Source organism: Astatotilapia calliptera, chromosome 15 (assembly GCF_900246225.1).
Source record: "Astatotilapia calliptera chromosome 15, fAstCal1.2, whole genome shotgun sequence".
NCBI lineage: Eukaryota > Metazoa > Chordata > Actinopteri > Cichliformes > Cichlidae > Astatotilapia > Astatotilapia calliptera.
The window spans coordinates 36,145,139-36,162,237 of record NC_039316.1 but is presented as its reverse complement, the minus strand read 5'-3'; the positions used below and the strand labels follow the sequence as shown (position 1 = coordinate 36,162,237).

Genomic DNA, 17,099 nt, shown 5'->3' with positions numbered 1-17,099 from the left:
TACCTGCCGTGAAGACCGCCCTCGCTTTAATCTGACAACAAACAAATAAAATAATAGGCGTAGCTGCTGTAGGGGAAACACATTAGTTTCTGCAGGATTATTGATCTGGTGTCAGTGTTAGCAAACAGCAAGAAGTCACACTTTTGTTTAAGCTGTTTTATCCGATTATTTAATGTTCTTTGTCTATTTTTTAATTTAAAGATACATAAAAATGAAACATTGGCGCAGTTTTGTCCTCCCAGGCAGCAGCTTTGTGCTGTTTCTTGTGCTCTTCACACATCAAGACATTTTCCTTTGAGAGATCATTTTTAGAAACACTGGAGCCAACTTCTGTAATTAGGAGCAAGAAGATTCACGACTAAAGATGTCTGTGAAGATTCTCAGTCATCCAAGTCATCGTAGTCTAAGGAGCTTGGAAAGAAAAGCGTCTGGACTTCTTTAAGTTTCTTCAAGACCTTTCACCCAATGACTGTATAAAAGATTTTTTCTGCTGTTTTCTACAGTCATTGGTTTCACCTCTCATCCAAGAAGCTTCTTCAGTTCTAAGAGCAATTGGTGGAGAGTCCCAGATTCACGACTCAAGGTTTTTATCGTCATTCCAGCACATGTATTCACAGTGAAATCAAATGACCTGCACAGTTAACACCAACAATCTAATTTTTAATCAGACAATATTAAAACATCTGTAACAAAATGAATGCTGTTAATGCTCCAAAGGTAGTCGAACGTTAAAAGTCCGCTATGCCCCAGTAGCACACTCTGGTGCAGCTGTCATAGCTGATTCATTAAGTAGGCTTCAACGCAGTCACATTCTGATAGAAAATGTACATAGAAATTGCTTTTGCGATGCTCCTGCACAGCAGGGTGCACACTCATTCAAGGAAACATGTCATTCATCCTGGAAACCGCAGCAGATTTTCAGATTAAATGTGCCCCAGTTCTTGGTGGCACAGTATTGAACTGAGTCTTCCTGCAAGACCCTCTTTGCCTCCTACATGCTAACATCCTCAGCTTTTAAAAGCCAGATTCACAAAACCAACCAATGTCACCCCCTTTGAGCACAGGATCAGAACCTGCGTGGGCCTGACCATATTCATTTTGTTTATGGGTTTAGGTTGGGTTGAGAGGTGCGCGTGGGTGTCCTAATCTCCAGTGCTAGCTGGATAGATCGCTGGAGATTGGGACACCCATGCGCACCTCTCAACCCAACCTAAACCCTCCTGATGGCCCTCACTGTAATCTAGATCAAGTCTGGCAATTAAGAAAATAGGTTGTTCAGGACTTGGAACACAATGAGGAGATTAAGAGATGGAAGTACACCTGCTGGAAAAACAGTAGGGGAACATTATGGCCCGTCAGGCCAAAGGTCGCAAGACAGTGAGTCCTGTAAGGTTGGTGGGAGGAAGAGAGTAGGAAGGATAACACAATGAATGTTTGCAGATGTGCTGTTTGAAGAGTGAGAGGTTAAGTAGGCTGTCGGTAATCATTTAGTGTAATGCAATAAATCGTCATGCAGATTTTTGACTTGGGCAACTTTATCAAAATTGCCCAATTTTCCTTTAACGCTGCAGCGTAGCAATAGTCAACACCGCCCAGAAAGTACGTCTTGTTTTGAAATCTATCCTATAAAGAAACCATATATGTAATTTGCTCAGAGCAAAACTCGTTGAGTCATAGGGGGCAGGTGATGACCCAAATACTCTATCAAGTGTAGGCACATATATACAGTACAGTGCACTTTCCTTCTTTCCCTGTCCCATTTAACTCGATGTCTGACGTACGGTTAGCTCCATAATTTGTTGGACTTTTTCTTTTTTGCCTCTGTACAGCACAACAGTCACGTGTGACCCAAGGTGCAGGCTTTTAGCTTTAATTGAAGTGTTTTTTTGTTGTTGTTTTTTCAAAGGTTCACAGAAGCTCTTTAGTAATTACAGCAATTTTGGAGTCTGGACAAGCTAACCTCATTTTAAATATTCTATCAACACTCATGTCCTCGAGAAACACCAGTTACCCCGTTCCCCCGGCAGCCACACGTGCCCACACCGTAACACTGCCGCCTCCATCTTCGACAGTAATGTGGGATGCTTCAGACGACGCTGGCTTCCTGTTTGCACATTGTTGTACATCCTCTGATTTTAGACCTTGACAGCGACTCACCTGTCTCCTCGAGAGCATTCTTGGCCTGGTTAGATATTGTGAAGTTGTTTTTCTTGTCTTATTATAGACTTAAGTTGCTTTCTGTAGTCTTTCAGGCCTGTTGGACCAGACAGCTGATTAGGCAACTCTTAAAGTTTCTGCTATCTCTCTGAGAAGTTTGTTTGTTTTTCTGCTCAGTGATGGCCTCCGTCACTTGAACTGACTTCTCTTGGGGCCTCATATTTGAAATTAAAGTGAAAAGCTATAAAACACAAATTCAAAACTTTCTCACTTTCTTTTGAAGTACCAAGGGAACAGGCCTCACCAGTCATCAGTCAGTTGTCCAATTAATTAGGAGCCTCTGAAGAAGGGGACTGTGACTTAAACTAAACGGAATTAAAGCTGATGTCTGCACTTCAATCACATGCTGGTTCTTTGATTTAACAACATCTGTAGTGGTGTACAGAGGTAGAACTACAAACTTTGTATCTTTGCCTAAAAAATTATAGTCCTAACTGTATAACTCTTTATTTTCATTGCACAGTCACAGTGTCAAACTGGAGAACCTTCCCACATCACCGCTACATGAAAGGCAATCAAATCACAATAAATAATTACCATATGTATAGAATAAAATATAGACAACATGTGCAGAGTTAAAAACGTATGTGTGCAACATCAGGTATTAGCACTGATCAGGGCTATAAAAGCTGTCCCTGAGTCTGTTTGTCTGTGACCTCACCGTCCCAAATCTCCTGGCTATCAGATACTCATCACTGCTTATCAGTGCTGATAATCACATTAAAATAGGCCGCTTTTATTAACCTATAAAAGTCTTGGGCACAGCAGAGATAGGTGTCAGCATGCTTGCCCTCATAAACATGAAGCAATCATTTTGCAATAGAAAAGCCGAGGTTTATGTATTTAAATAATTAACGATTAAGGAAAATATGCTTGGTATAAACTGAATGTATACTAATCTAGTAAATTTTATTTTGACCAGATTCTATGAAATTTAATGTTTTAAAATGTAGCTAAATAACACGGATGTAATGAAATTATTTAGAGTTGGTCATTCTGGCGTAAATATTTTCCTCAGCTCCTGGTCTCAAGGGCCGGTGTCCTGCAGGTTTTAGATCTCACCCTGGATCAACGCACCTGAATCAAACGATTAGTTCATTACCAGCCTCTGGAGAACCTCTAGACATGTTGAGGAGGTCGTTTAGCCATTTAAATCAGCTGTGTTGGATCAAGGACACATCTCAAACCTGCAGAACACCGGCCCTGGAGGCCTCAGAGCATGCAAGGATGCAAGCTGCAGCCCTGAGAAGTTCTTCTGCATCAATGATGAATACTTCATAGATTTTAGCTTTAACGACTGCAGAAGGAGGCGGCTGGATGTTTTAAACATCGCTTCTTTTGATTTTACTTGAAATAACCCACATCTCATCATGCTGACATGCACGAGAGCCATCTGTAGCTTGAAATAAAAGGCTGGGATCAAAGAACAAGTTTGACTTTTCACCTCTAACACAACCACAAATGTAACTACAAAAATCTATAAACATGAAATATTGCGCTCAAACAGGCACCTTTTTAAAAACAAAAACAAAAACTACATTTTGATATTTGTGTGCTAGTTATGTGTGTGCTGGAGACACAAAGACGCTTGCAATCCTCCGACTATGTAGGAGGTTTGTTTAGGAATAAAGACTCTGTTTCATCAGATAAATCATTTTCTGGGAACGAGATGTTTTTGTCAAAATGATTCAGCTGAACGATCGAGATAAACATCTGAAGGTAGAACAGAATATAATAACTGCAAATTTTCCACCAAAGACAGTTCTCCTTTCCCTCACAAATGCCTGTTTATGCTCGCTCTGCTTAGGCAACATGCGCCCCTGCATTACATCATACAGTAGCTTCGACGAAATAACCCAAAATCCCAAAAAAAGGGGAAACTGTTCGAGGGGATTGGAGATTTGCTCTGTTATTGTTTTGCTGCAGTTCTAAACTTTCCACATAAGCATGAAAAACATACAAGGTCGGCTCTAAGTGGGCGTGCACACTATTGTTTGCATGCTCAGCAACCTGTAGCTGGATTCATGAATCATCGAGTTTCTCTCTCTCAGACACTTGAGAGATAGTCCTTTAGGCCTAGTGGTTGGATAAAAGAGATTTCTACTGTTTTATTTGGTCGCTGCTGCGTTTTTTTTGCACAATGAAGCCATGAAGCCGTCTCGTTCAGGATTAGAGCTCAAAAATCTGCCCTCCCAAGGAATGTTCTCTCACTTCCCCTAACAGCGTTATTCAACATGTTGCAAGGGTTTTAAACCTCCAAGACCTTTAACTGTGTGCTTCTAATTATTGGTGGCTTGGTATTTTCATAATTAGGCAAATTAAGCACTTCCGTCTTGAACTGTTATTAGAAAATTACCGGAACATAGGAACATATGCATTTCTATTTCAAGCAAAGACACATTCAGGCTTTAAATAGCACGTCACTACTCTGACTGAGCACTCAAAGTACTTTTTTTTAATCACAAGCTTCATTCACCCCATCACACATGAATTCATGCAGTGCTTTATAGTGGGAGTACGGTTGGAAAACTCCTTACATATTATATGCATGTCTGCGCTCTTATTGTTTATGTCTTGTTCAGGAGTGGGAGTTTGCAACACAGTGTAGGAGTAAAACACCCCCAAAAAGGCTTGTCCTTTGTCTCTAGTGCAACGCTGAGTAGCACTTGTATGAGATTTTAGACCAGTGTGCAAAAGATCACACTGCACCATCATCACCAGTTGGGGCGGCTGTAGCTCAGGAGGTAAAGTGGGCTCCTCCAGTCTGCATGGGGAAATATCCTTGGGTAAAATACTAAATACCAGGTAGCTCTTGGTGCGTTCATTTGAGGGTTTGTGTGTGTGTGTGTGTGTGTGTGTGTGTGTGTGTGTGTGTGTGTGTGTGTGTGTGTGTGTGTGTGTGTGTGTGTGTGCTCAAATACAGTAGAAAAGCATTATAACAATAATAAAAAAAAGAGAGAGATGCTGCTATGGCTCATAGAAACCATGCTTGCTCTGCATCTTTCCTGCACTGTAATTTTGTGGTTTTTCTGGAGAAATTAAGGTGGTGCAACAAAAAGGTGAGTCAAAGCACATATGACTGGTGCTCCCAGCAGTGACTGCTAATTAATTTTTACTGTAGTTTCTGTTAGTTTCAATAAATGAAAAACAAATGCAGACATCACTGTAAATCTCAGCACAACTAGAAAGCAGTTCCCTGAACTTGTGATTTGGCTCCCAGATCCAACATTAAATTAGCCTACATGTTCTAAGATGACATTGAAGTCTTAGTCCTCCAGCTATAATTAGATTTTGATAAATTGCATTACATGTATCATTATAGTGTATGTGCACTCATCTAAGTAATACTGACAAACCGCTCTGTTGCTCTGTAACGACATGAAGCCCTCCTCTCGGGGAAGAAGACAAAGCAGGGCCTTCTCACTTCTTTGTCCCAGCTTAAAATTCTGAAGGGATTGCACTGAAGATGATGAATGCAGCTGCGTAGGGACTCAACGCCTCTGATTCAGAGTTTGAAGGGAAAATCTTGTCCAAATTCCCTGGTAGTCTCCTGAAGCATGACATTGTATGCAACCTGCCTTTGGTTTTGAAGGAAATTAGAAGGAACAAAAACACATGTTACACAAGCAGGTTCAGCAGAAATGATTTCACATGCAACGCCGATGTTGCCTTCCTTGTGTGTTGATGTTCTACACACAAGGAAGTCAACTCTATTAGTCAGAGTTTTCACAGTTAGTGGAAAAAGCTCCAAAAGGAAAAAAAACGATTATTCCGGTGAGTTTCGACGAGTTAGGTGACATATGCAGTACACTCAGTGTCAAAACAAGCCACCGAACATCACGTTATTTATGTATTGCAACATTACTTGAAAGCTCGGTTCAATGCCATGTCCATATAGGGGAAATCTTTGCATTTTATGGATTACATCACATACTGTGTTATATAATGTCAGAATATTGTGCAACAACTCATCTGGGCTTCCAATAGGCTTCCCCTGAGAGGATTTATGAGGTAAAACTATGGAATGAGAGAAAACTATGAGCAGTAGCCTCCAAAAATATAGCAGACTTTAACTCTGAGCTGTTTCTGTGCATCGCTCGAACTCACAGCCGGCCTCATGTGGGGGGAACAGAGCTGCACCTTGAAAAGCATACTCATCATGGCAGTTTGACTTTATTTAACACTTACTTTTATTAGCAGTCAGACATGGAGAAGTAAATGCTCCCGGTCAGGACTAACAAGTCAAGGTGTGTTTTCTGTGGAAACGGAGCCCAGTAAACCTGAAACCGTGCACAAGGTTCACGTGGATGTGACTTTTTTTCACTTTCAGGCTGGTCAAGTTGCCCTGAACCAACCCCTTGTACACTTCTCTCTTGGGAATCTCTTTTTTTAGCGAGTCCTGATTGATGTTTGGTCAGGCTGTTTGTTAATCATGTACTCTCAAGGGCCACAATGCTTTGCTAAAGGCCAGAAGTTCCTCAGGTTGGGCTGCTGAAAGTGACCGCTGGCCTGGACCCCGGGCCCCAAAATACAGGCGGCACAAGGCCTGTCTTGTTCCTGTGGTGGCAAACTGAAAGTGGACCCAGCGTGCTGGACTGGGACACGCTTCGCAGCACAGCCTGGTAGTCTTCGCCCTCAGACCAGAGTAAATAAACACAACCAGCTACACAAACACTTTGGCTGGGGCTGGGAAAGCCCACGCACAGCCTGCTACTAAAGGAGAGCATCTAAGTATAGAGGGCTTGTTGCAACTGATGTTGCAATATTGTTTTTACAAGGAGTTGTTTCCAGGTCCATTTAGAGAGAAACACAAAGCGATGTTCAGCTAATAAAAACATATCTAACCGTGAAACAACATACCAGAGCTGTGTGCAACAGAAAAATTACATGTTTTTACTTCAACAGTGTGGCTTTTCCCTGCTGTGCTACCCAACGATTAAAAAGATTCTTTATATAGTTTTCAACACTTGCATTCTTGCTTCTGCTTTCATTAGATTTTAAATAAAATGAGGTCTATTGCTTCGACATTTAGTCATGAATTCTCATGTTGTGGGCTGTTTTCCATCTTTTCTGTCTTATCTAAGAACCAAATGAAATTGTTTTTGTCAAGCAGACCTTGTGAGTTGCCATCCGGACATTATGTAACTGTGTAATTTAATGAGAGCGAGTTGTGTTAGGGGAATAACATAGCAATGCTATTTTCAACCTGCGCTATTCATCATCCTTGAAAAAAAAGCTTTAATGAAAATGCAAAGAAGATCAGAGTGGAGGTAGAGGTCGTAGGGTTGAAATCTGGAGTCTCTGAGCTGAGTGAAGTGTCCTTGTGTTGCATTCAAACAGAATTCATTCGGCTTTTTAGTTTTACATCAAACAAAATATTTCCAATTTTGTTCTGAACACTTGCAGGAAGTGACCGAAGCAATAAAGTGCAACCTTGTCCTTCTCATACTTTGCTTGAGTGTTTCTTTTAAAATGAAACACTGACAGCAGCTTCCTTAACCTTTGTGTGGCATTGTGGGACTTCACACTGGCATCACACATTTATTTATACAGTAATTAATTTTAAACTCCAGCTCTCTACTATGTCCAATTATGTCAGAAGTTTCTTCCTGTTGAAGCAGAGTTTTTCTTTCCCACTCTCACCAGGAGCTTTAAGACAGCTGTAAGTCATCTGATTGTAGGGTCTTTACTGTATAATAGAAAATGTGTTGAGGCGACAGTAGTAATTTGGTGCTATAAGTAAAATTGATCTGAAATGAAAAATGTGTTGTTTGGGTCCACTGGACCCGTGGGTCATGAAAGTGTAGAGGTAACCAGCTGTAAATTGGGGTTGGGAATAAACAGCTTCTCCTGTGTTGAGCTGTTTATTTGATGAAGACACTTGAAGAAGATTCTCTGCTCAGGGATTTTAGACGAGAGAGAAGATTTACTGGATAGTGTTAGGGTTCCTGAGTCCAGGACAGAGTGTTGAGTTTTGGGCCTTGTTGCAGTATTCAATGATGTTTCTTTGGTTTTAAGCCCCTGGCTCCTATCTTGGTTTTAGTTTACATCTCTTTCCTCTCTAATGTTCTTATGTCTGTTCATGTCTCTGTGTTCTGTTTTGCATTGCTTTGTCTTGATTTTGTCTTTGATTTCATGTTTAGTTACTTGCTGTTTTGTCGGTCCTTTGTCTGCACTGTCTAGTTTAACTTCCCTCTCCTCGGTATTCCTGATCTATCTCCCAGCTGTTTATCCCTCACCTCATTATCATGTGTATAAATGTCCTACCCTGGTCCTTCGTTGCCTGCTCAGTCATTGCTGCTTGTTTCCTCCATGTCAACACGCAGGAAACGGACTCCAACCCAGAACCTTACAACAAGGACTCCAACCTTCAGTAGACCAGGTGCTGTAGCAACAAAATCAATTCAGAGTGTAGTGAAAGTGAGTTTGAAGAAGCATCAGTGAACTCTGAGATGAGCCAACTTTTCAGAAATTCAAAACAGGAGATGCTCCCTGATTTAATCTAAATTCTGTTAGATTCAAAAAGAACAGCTGCATTGTGTGTGTGAAAGATTGGCAGGACGACACATCATCAAGTACAAGAAGCACTTACACAACACAGATATTTTTATAGGCTGGCACAAACAGACTATTCAACTGGGCTGAACTCTGCTTAAGATAAACATGTTTTTTTTTTCACCCATAATTTTCTGTTTGTGACAAAAATACAAAAAACGAATGGTACCTTTTTAACTAGGGTCAATTCTGAATATTAATTATGTGGTCTGCATTGTTTGGAACTGGAATAAAGTAAATATCTGTTAAGTATTTTTACTTAAATAATCATGGCTGTATTGACTTTAAAGACCCACAAATGCTGGATGAGTAACAAAAAAATGAACTCTACAAAAGAGTTAAATACATTTACTTGGAACATCTGTACTATATTTGACTAAATTAAAAGAGCATGAAGGGTGCTGACCTTAAAAACATAATTTTGTTTGTTTGTTTTATGTGGGGAAAAAACCCAAGAAACCTTCTTCCTTTGTGAAGGCAGATTAACATCTTTATTTCCCTCATGAAATAATAAATACAAATAATAAACAGAGAAATGAAGCAATACTTCTAACTACACTGTGCAAGTCTTTAAACATATTTATTCTGATGATAGAAACATGGAATTTTTCACTTGGACGTGGATGTCACTGTGCACATTTAGCTACAGCAAAGAAGAAAGTAAATAAATCTATTTATTTTCCTACATTTTAACCTTTGCAAACAATCACAGATGAGAAGTGACAGGAAATGAGAGGAAAGAGATGCAACAAAGGACCCTTGAAGGAAATTTAACTGCAGCTTTGTTCAAACCACCATGATGACTCCCCCCAGCCTGTCGCAACAGACGGCTGCCCCATCCTGAGCTGATGTCTTCCTGTTATAAGGGAGTTTTTCCTTCCTACTTTTGCCAAGTGCTTACTCATACAGGGTTGTTTGGGATTTTCTCTGCATTATTGTAGGGTCTACCTTACAATAACAAGCGCCTTAAAGTGACTGCTAATGTGATGTGGCGCTATATAAATTTAATTGTGTTGTAACCTATCATCACATTTCAATTTTTCAGATCCCTTGCAAGCTTTCACAACTTACCGCTACAAGCAAAAATAACAGAGAAATGTAAGCTTTGTGACAAGTCATGAAAAACAATCCTTCTTTACTGTAAAGCAACTGAAGCCTCTGAAATAATCAGCTATGACACATTTATTTTTCTTTGTGTCATGCACTGACCTTGTGACAAACTACCCAGCAGTTGAGCACAAGCCTTTGCTTTTTTCTGACGCAATAACCTCTAGCCATCAGGTCATTGGAAATAAGTCAATATCAGTTACTAGTGTGGATAAAATCTGGAAAAATAGGTTATGGTGTTGAAAACTAGACTAGATTAGACTTAGTTTAATGTCACTGAAAAAGTATAGAACTCAAACAATAAAGAGCAGTTTGCCATCTAATCCAAAGTGCAAGCAATATATGAACACATGCATATACAATATGTACACTCTGAGATAATACACAAGACTACACGCCCCCCATTTTGCCAAAGGTTTTATGAGCCCATATCATTAAATCTGTGTGATTCACATCTTGGGATTCGTATCTTGTGAGTAGCAATAGAGCCACTCATGCTGTCTGAGTCACTGCGGCCGCATGAATTCAAGTTTGCATTGTGAAATCACCTGGCCAGCAAACACATTACTCAGATATGAGATGTGTCACAACCGGGCTCCACCCTCCCGCTCCTCCTCCCCTTCTATTTTTAAACAGGTTTTACTTCTGTCCATAATGAAAATATTTCTGTCCCCAGAGGAGTGAGCGCTCAAGGCCACATGTGTTAATGCCCTCCAGTTTATGGGCCTTTACGTTACTATAACAAAAGCTACTTTTTAAGAATGTGTTTTTTTAAATGGTAAATGGCCTGTATTTGTTTATTTTCTAGTCCCTAAGGACCCCAAAGCGCTTTACACAATCTGTCATCCACCCATTCACACACACATTCACACACTGGTGATGGCGGCTACATTGTAGCCACAGCCACCCTGGGGCGCACTGACAGAGGCGAGGCTGCTGGACACTGGCGCCACCGGGCCCTCTGACCACCACCAGTGGTCAGAGGGCCAGTTTATTTTAACAAACTTAGAGAAACAAAATGATAATCTGAGATAATAATGGAAATTACACAGCAAGAATGACAAACTAATGGGAATGACACAAAGGCCATGTTTGGAAAGCACTGACAGCAGCTCTTCGTGTCCGGTCATGCCGGATGATAACCCAGACAGTCTGAGTTTGTACCAGGATTAAAAGGCTTCATCGTGTGGGCAGTTTCAACAAATAAAAAGATATAAATGTGGATTTTGTTTCATTTTACATTTGTTTGAATTATAGTCCAAATTAAGCAGTTGAAAGCTTGTGAAACAAGTTTCCCACAGATATACTCACATATACAATTTACAAAATTATCTCTAACTCAAAAGACAAACAGCTTAACCCTGTGTGCACTGAATTTAACAAAAAACAAATACTGTGTGAACATATTCATAATAATAATAATAATAATAATAATAATAATAATAATAATAATAATAATAATAATAATAATAATAATAATAATAATAATGGATTGCATTTATATAGCACTTTTCGGGGCCATCAAAGCGCTTTACAATTCCACTATTCATTCACTCTCACATTCACACACTGGTGGAGGCAGCTACAGTTGTAGCCACAGCTGCCCTGGGGCACAGAGTGAGCACCATTTTTGCAGATATTGTATGAAAACGAATCGTTAGTTATGATCTGCTGCCTATCTTGGCCAGGTCTCCCTTGAAAAAGAGGTTTTTAATCTCAATGGGATCTTCCTGGTTAAATAAAGGTTAATAAATAAATAAATTAGTTTGAAACTGTGCAAAAGCCGCTTCATCCTGTGTGCAAGAATCAGAAGAAAAATACCTTATTAATCCTTAAGGAAACTCCAAGACAATAAGAACAGTAACAGTCTGAACTAAATTAAATAATACAATTTATTGCAAAGTTAAATGATATAATATATTTAAATGAATGTAATTATAAATATCCACAATATTACAGCGATTAAATATATGATATGATTGACATTTCACTGTAAACTATAAAACTTGTTATTTGTTATTTTCACTATAGAGGATGTGCAAAAGGGTGTAACTAATGTACTTGTGTACTGTACAACAAGATGAAGGAATTGTATGGAGAGAGAGAGACACAGGCAGGAATGATTTCCTGTGTTGTTCAGTGGTGCTTTTCGGTAATCTCAGTCTCTCACTGAACATGCTCCTGTGACTGGCCAGCATGTCGTGGAGTGGGTGGGAGGTATTGTCTAGCAGGTATTATAAGGTATTGCCCTTATCTTGGACAACATCCGCCTCTACAACACCACCTTAAGGGAGTCCAGCTCCATCCCCAAACATTACTGGCCTCGAGGATCAGTTTATTGAGTCTGTTGGCATCTGCGACCCTCAACCTGCTGCCCCAGCATGCAGCAGCATAGAGGATGGCACTGGCCACAATAGACTCTGACAGCATTGACCGACAAATGTTGAAAGACCTCAGCCGCCCCAAGTGCAGAGGTGTTTTTAACAGAGCCCAGTTTATTGTCTATATGTACTCCGAGGTATTTATAGTCCTCCATTGTCCACACTGAACCGCTGGATTGAAACAGGGATCACTGGTTTCCTGGTCCCTGCCACGCTGCTTGGCCATGTGTACATTCTTCCACATGTTGACTATTGCAACCCCCCTCAACCCCCCCAGCTCCACCCCCAACAAAAAAACAAAAAACAAAAACACACACAGACAAAAAAACAAAAACACTAATTATTTGTTTCTCACAAACACTCTGTCATATAATTTGACCTCTGGTCAACCTGCCCATGAGCCAAGTGAATCATTTCCTGTCTCATGGACACAACTGGGAATGACAATTGGCAGTCTTCCAACAACTGTGATGTATTGGAATTAATTGTTTTGACAAATGACACAACTGATCTGGACCCGTATTTTCTGTTAGGATGTGTGAGCTCACAGATTTCAGTGAGGGATAAAACTTTAAGACTGAGTGTAATTATCAGCTAGACGTTAATGGTGGTAAATTAATATTTTAAAAAAATTACAACCACAATCCCCCCAAAATTAGGACAGTGTGTAAAATGTAAAACAGAACACAGTGATTTTCAATTCTCATAAATCCAATGAAAAAGACACATCCAATGTTGAAACTTCCAAAACTTTAAGGAAACAATAAGGTCATTTTGAATTTGATGGCAGCAATACGTGTCAAAAAGGTTTGACAGGGCCATGTTTATCACCGTTATCACCTTTTAACAGCAGTCCATAAGCCCAAGGAGACCAGCTGATGGACTTGGATCGGAGCATATGTTGCTGTAGAACCTGTATAAGCCTTTCAGGATTGATGGGGCCTTTCCAGATGTGCGAGTTGTCAATGCCGTAGGCACTAACGCACTCCTATACCATCAGAGACACAGGCTTTTTAAAGGACTAATGATAAAATAATGAGCTTGATGGTCCCTCTTCTCTTTAGTCAGGAGGATGGAACGTCCATGTTTACTAAAATGAATTAAAAATTTTGATTCAACAGTTTTCCTTCTTTTTTGCATGATAGAGCTTTAACCTCGTTTGTGGATAGCATAACAAACACAGTGTTCACAGTGTTTCTGAAATTGTGTCCAAATTTGTGGAGGAGGATGTTTGCAGATTTGTGAAGTCTGCATCTGTAAGTTGCTCTTTTTATATTATGTTGCCAGATACCCTAACCTACAGCATGTTCCTCCAGTTGTGTCTCTCAAATATCACTTTCTTTTCCAGCTTTTTGTTGCACCATCCAAAATTTTTTGAGATGTTTTGCTCCCCTTGAATTCACAATTCGCTCATATTTTCTATGAAATAGTTATATTAAATATTACATTATATGGTTTTTGAGATTAGAAAATGATTACATTGAGTTTCTATTTACATAGCACCCTTACTTTCTTTAGAATTGGGACTGTGTGATAAAAGCTTCATGTCAACGTTTTCCAGCAGCAACAGCCTAATGTGAGATCTTCTCATGTGTATGATCTGTTTTTCACTTTTAAGTTGTAGTAACTTTTAGTCACAGATATTAATACACAGCACTAAGCTGAGTTACTTAAGCAAGCTTTGAATGATTATGATAGGCGCTCTAAGATTAATTAAATGATTCATCCATAAACAATTACCCGTCATGACTCACTGCCACGACTCTATAAAATATTAGGTATGGATCAAAAGTACATGTGTCACGCATTATTCCCGTATAGAAACCGATTCTTGTAAAAGAGGTCAGTTTAAAGGCGTACAGCTAAAAATAAACTGTTGCTTTTTTAACTAAGAAGATTTATGGGGGCGCTGTCGAATATGAAACGCTGTAATACATGGCAATACACAAAAGGTGGATTTAAAATCAGTTTGAAAACACAAAAAAACTCAAAACAGTTCAATCTATAAACGAAACACTGGCGGAATCGTTCCGCTTCCACTGCGTGTGTGACGTCAACCGGAACTGACGACGGCAATGAACGGAGTCGTTTTTAATGTAAAAGGTTTTAACGTAAAATAAACTATAGTTTTTTTTATTTTTGGCAGGTTTAAATTGAAAGATTTGATATATTTAAAAATGTGCCTTTAATTTGTGAAATTCACTTTTAAGATATCCGAAAAGTAGTTTGACCTCCATACCCAGGATGCACTTCGGCTTGCCATCTTGTCGCGTAAGGAGAGCGGCGGGCAGGAGTTAGCTGCCCGTTAGCTCACAGCCGCCGTAGTAAAGTGGTTATCTGTCAGCTAGTTGCTAGTAGCTGCTGCCAAAAGTGAGCTGTCCCCACGGCGAGAGCCAAACTTCGCCGACTTTGGGACGTTTTCTTCCCACACTGCTGGATTATATATTATTTTTTGACAAGCCGAGGAGTTGTTTACATCATGATGTCGCACATGCTGGTGCCGAGGTAGGGAAAAGTAGCTAACATCAGATAACTTGGCTAACTGCTCAGAAGTACATATATAGCTGAGAGAGGAGAGTGGTCTGAGACACCGGGCCCGCCTCAGACTAAAGTACCGGTGGCAGCTGCTCAGCAAGAACTTTGACAAGGGCCTGTTTACAACTCCGCTGCCGGGACACAAGGAAGGCCGACCGTGTGTGTGTGTATGTGTGTGAGGGACAGTGTGTGAGAGGGAGAGAGAGGCCGGGAGGAGGAGAAGAGCTTCGGCCCGTCTGCTGCGACCGGACACCGCGGAAACGTTGCGGGACTCCTGTCGTGGTCTGGCCTCGGTTGTGACACGTTTTTTTTCCTCGGACAGGAGGGAGAAGAAAGAGGAACGGTATGGAAATGTACTGTGACGGTACATGCCTGTGTCAAATCCTTTATCTGTGAACACTTAGCAAGAGCAGTAAGCACAGCTCTTGGTTTCATCTGGGAGCTGACAGAACTTGACGCAGTTAGTCAACATGTCGAAAATGCAGGCGAAGAAGAAAAGTTGTTTCCAGATCACGAGTGTAACGCAGGCTCAGGTGGCGGCGAACACCATCCCTGACGACGCCGAGAGCTTGGACGATCCGGACGAATCCCGGACGGAGGATGTGTCGTCGGAAATATTTGACGGCTCTCGGGGTGAACTGGGGGTGTGTGACAGGAGCTCATCCGAGGAAACCTTAAGCAATGCCGGGGAGTCTCAGGAGGGCCAGCTGCCTAACACGGGGCCTGTCAACGGGGGGCTCTCTCATAATATCAGTATGGTCTCTGGGCGTGCTACCCCACATAGTGTTGGAGGAAGTGTGGGCATGTCAGCTACAGCTCAGCCCTTTGTTTCAGGCTCAGCCACCACTGCGGTCCCTGGTTCCACTGTATCTAGCACTGCTGCTCAGACAGCTCCCGTGAGCACCAACTTTACTTCCCGTTTCAGAGTTATCAAACTTGACCATGGTACTGGAGAGCCCTTCAGACGGGGCAGGTGGACATGTACTGAGTACTATGAGAGAGATTCAGATTCAAATATTAATCGGAGTGACAGTATAAAGTCCACTTTGACTCATGACCTCAGTTTAGACCGGGACAGTGGATTAGGAGCCACTGGTAATTCTGTCTTCACTAGCAGTTCTCAGACTTTGGACACCACCACGGAGAGCGGCTACTCTGCCTCTGTTGGAAACCCCGCCCACCCACACCCTTCAGAGTCTTGGCAGCAAGGCTACAGCTTGGCTTCTCAGATAGGAAGCGGAGCAAGTGCCTTCCAACCCACGGGGTACACAACTTCATCATCACAGCAATCATATCAGGCTCAGGTTAATATGTTGCCTGTAGCTGCTCAGACCTTCCCCTCTAACAGCTTCAATGGTGTGCACCAATCTACAATGCAGCAGAATACTTCCATGCCTGCTGCCCCACAGGCCCAGCAGTTTCCTTACTCAACTCATCAGCCCCACTTTGGCTCGAGCGCTCAGAACCTTCCTGTGACTTCCATTGCTGTAGGACCCCCAACTAGACAAGTGTCCCCACCTGTAATGACCCCTACTGGTCCTGGATCAGTGGTGCCAGGTGGAGAAGCAGCTTCAGCCCAGGGCCTATCGCTGCAAGCTGGTGGCGCACCATCTATGGTAGCCCCCTGTCAGGCCGCTGGTCAGACTCAGCCTTCAGGAGGGTTAGGCATTGCTCCTGCACCTTCCACCACCACTACCTCTCACAGCGGTGGCCATAATGTGCCTTCCACAGTGCCCAGTATAACCAACACTTCTCCGGGTGTGCCAAGTCCCGGACACCCAGGAGGACATATCCAGCTCCAGGGGGCTCACGGAGGAGCCACAGTAGGCCTTCCCCCCGTCTTCAGTAACCAGCCAGATGATAGCGGACCGAATACTGATGCCCTACCTCAGCACACTGCCGGTGTGGTGCCAGAAAAAGATGGTGTGAATCCTCTCAGCGAGGGCCCCAACCCACCCTCTCCTGCTGTCAACAGCCTCTTTGGCATCCATATTACCATGGATATGGACGGGGACAGGTAAGAGAGTAAACAAATGCCTACAAGAAATTTTCATTTATTTATTTGTACTTAAAATCTAGCACTAATAGACTTCTACAGCTAGCGACTTTGTATCTGGAAGTGTGCCCTCACACTAAGCATTGTTGTTTCATTCTGGAGCAGTGTGGTCATACTCAACACTGTGTAGAACACCTCTTTCGTCATCACTGCCCAAATAAAGCATGTTGTGACTAAGTATTCAGTAGTACAAACACAAAGCAGTATTTAATTTTTTTTTTCCGAGTTATGTTTTTGAGGAAGTTTGG

General features: G+C 41.5%; 1 protein-coding gene across 3 annotated transcripts in view; it reads left to right on the top strand.

Annotated features, from left to right (window-relative positions):
• The first annotated feature begins 14,495 nt into the window (after positions 1–14,495).
• The window catches only part of tsc22d2 (TSC22 domain family 2), a 31,160-nt gene continuing 28,556 nt past the window's right edge, over positions 14,496–17,099 (top strand). For 2 of the 3 annotated variants that reach the window (XM_026194273.1, XM_026194272.1), the window contains exon 1: positions 14,496–16,812. In XM_026194273.1, the coding sequence (XP_026050058.1) occupies positions 15,266–16,812 (1,547 nt within the window). In that variant the 5' untranslated portion in view covers positions 14,496–15,265. The remainder of the gene's footprint in view (positions 16,813–17,099) is intronic. The other variant, XM_026194274.1, reaches the window with a different exon arrangement.